Raw genomic sequence first — 1,843 nt, 5'->3', positions numbered from 1 at the left:
TCATTTGTTATAACCCTGACGTATAATAAATTAAATGCCTGTAATAAATTAAGTCTAATATGGATGATCATCCTATGTCATGGATCATTCGAATTAAGTATGCCGGTAAGAATAATTTCATTATACACTTTATCGTATATCAGTACTGTACTTATTTCGTAGTGTTCGTTAACGATAATGAAAGAGGCGCGCACGCCGAGGAGGAGGAAAAAGAAATTCTAGTAAATATTAATTGCCCACTTATGTTGATATTAAATTACATTCGAGATGTAGTCGGATTAGATAATACAAGTAGGCAGTATTCATTTGGAATTTGATAGCTGTCTTTATGTTGTCCGATAAATATTATAGAAAGTAACGTTTACAGTTGAATTTGATTTATGCGACGAAATAAGCTGTATATTTAGAAGACTTTCCTATTTCGAGCCACACACGTCCGGTTTCGATGTTTTCCAACCGGATGCAACGTACGTGATAGTCACGTTTGAAAGTGAGTTTGAAACACTAAACATGCGATTAATTAAAATAAGTAACGAGGTTTATGCAGGAGACATGAACGGCCAGCTGGTGAACATCACACCGTTGCTCAGCGGAAAGGCAGCGAAGAAATGCACCGATACGCTATTTAAGGTGAATCCTATTTTTAAAAGAAATGCATCAAACAAATCTTCCTTCAGGAAAGGTAATAATACGAACAGGATGGCATGATTAAATCAAACACGTTCGATTACTTAAGAAAACTTAGATTTATTATTTTAAAAATACAAACATACGTTACGAGACTAGCGAAGTTGTAACTTTCTTTATATACAGTCTTAAAGTGTTCCTATAGGATTTTCATACGAGATCTTTATCTATCTCTTTGAATTCGGTATTTATCTTAGTAATGTTATAAAATTTCCCATGCTTCCCTACTCCCTCTGTCGCGAACCTTTTTGCCCCCCTCACTCCCTCTTCAAACAGTAAATGAGATGCATTGTCTTTCTCAAATTGTAAAGCTTCTTCTAACTGCTTAGCAGTGAATGTCGCGAAGTGTGTCGATGCACGATCCGCAAGTAATGTCTTTTGGGGGAACTTGATGAATGATCTCGCAAAATGTACAGCGTCTCCTATCACTGACAAAAGAGGCAATCCCGTCTCGTGTATTGACAACTTTATTATGTCTTACTTAATTATAAATTGAAACATACCTGTTCCAGTGTCTGTATAACGATTAATTAGGCCCCACGAAAGTGCCTCTTTCGCGCCTATTTGCCGTCCAGTTAAAATCAGATCCATTGCTCTCGAGTACCCGATTAATGCTGGCAGTCGGACAGTGCCACCGAATAATATAGGAATTCCGAATCTCCTGTTTGTAAATCCTAATACTGCAGATTCTTCCATTACTCTTAAATCACACATTAAAGCCAGTTCAAATCCTACTCCCAGGGCGTATCCATTTATAGCTGCTATCAGTGGCTTTTTGCTTAACTCGATTTTATTAGCCTGGAAACAATTCATATCGTATCGACTACTGTCATGATAATTAAATAATTTTTTTATTAAACGCAGATCTGGGCTTGCTTACCAGTGGCCCTAATTGAGGCAAGACTTCATCATTTTTTCCATTATACTGTGCTATCTCTTTAAGATCGTATCCGCTACAGAAATTACCCCCCATACCATGAAGCACACCGATCATACAATTTTCATCATTCTCAAATTTATCTAATTCCTCTGCCAATTGTTCCGCAGTTGCTGCATTTAAAGCATTTTTTGTTTCAGGCCGGTTTATACCAATCATAGCAATGTTTTCAAAATGTTCTACTACAATACTTTTCTCTGAAATCGTAAAAAATTAAAT

The 1,843-nt window shown here is 36.5% G+C and overlaps 1 protein-coding gene across 2 annotated transcripts in view; it reads right to left on the bottom strand.

Moving 5' to 3' along the window:
* Window positions 1–727: 727 nt before the first annotated feature.
* LOC108625986 (short-chain-enoyl-CoA hydratase) overlaps window positions 728–1,843 on the bottom strand; it is a 2,301-nt gene continuing 1,185 nt past the window's right edge. For both annotated transcript variants that reach the window (XM_018026374.2, XM_026814408.1), the window contains exons 2-4: window positions 1,568–1,821; window positions 1,191–1,485; window positions 728–1,115 (exon numbers count right to left, since the gene is read on the bottom strand). In XM_018026374.2, the coding sequence (XP_017881863.1) occupies window positions 838–1,115; window positions 1,191–1,485; window positions 1,568–1,821 (827 nt within the window). In that variant the 3' untranslated portion in view covers window positions 728–837. The remainder of the gene's footprint in view (window positions 1,116–1,190; window positions 1,486–1,567; window positions 1,822–1,843) is intronic.

This window comes from Ceratina calcarata, unplaced genomic scaffold (genome assembly GCF_001652005.2).
Source record: "Ceratina calcarata isolate Rehan_Ccalc_2016 unplaced genomic scaffold, ASM165200v1 scaffold386.2, whole genome shotgun sequence".
NCBI classification, from domain to species: domain Eukaryota; kingdom Metazoa; phylum Arthropoda; class Insecta; order Hymenoptera; family Apidae; genus Ceratina; species Ceratina calcarata.
The sequence above is the reverse complement of the archived record's forward strand: the minus strand, read 5'-3'. Positions and strand labels throughout refer to the sequence as shown.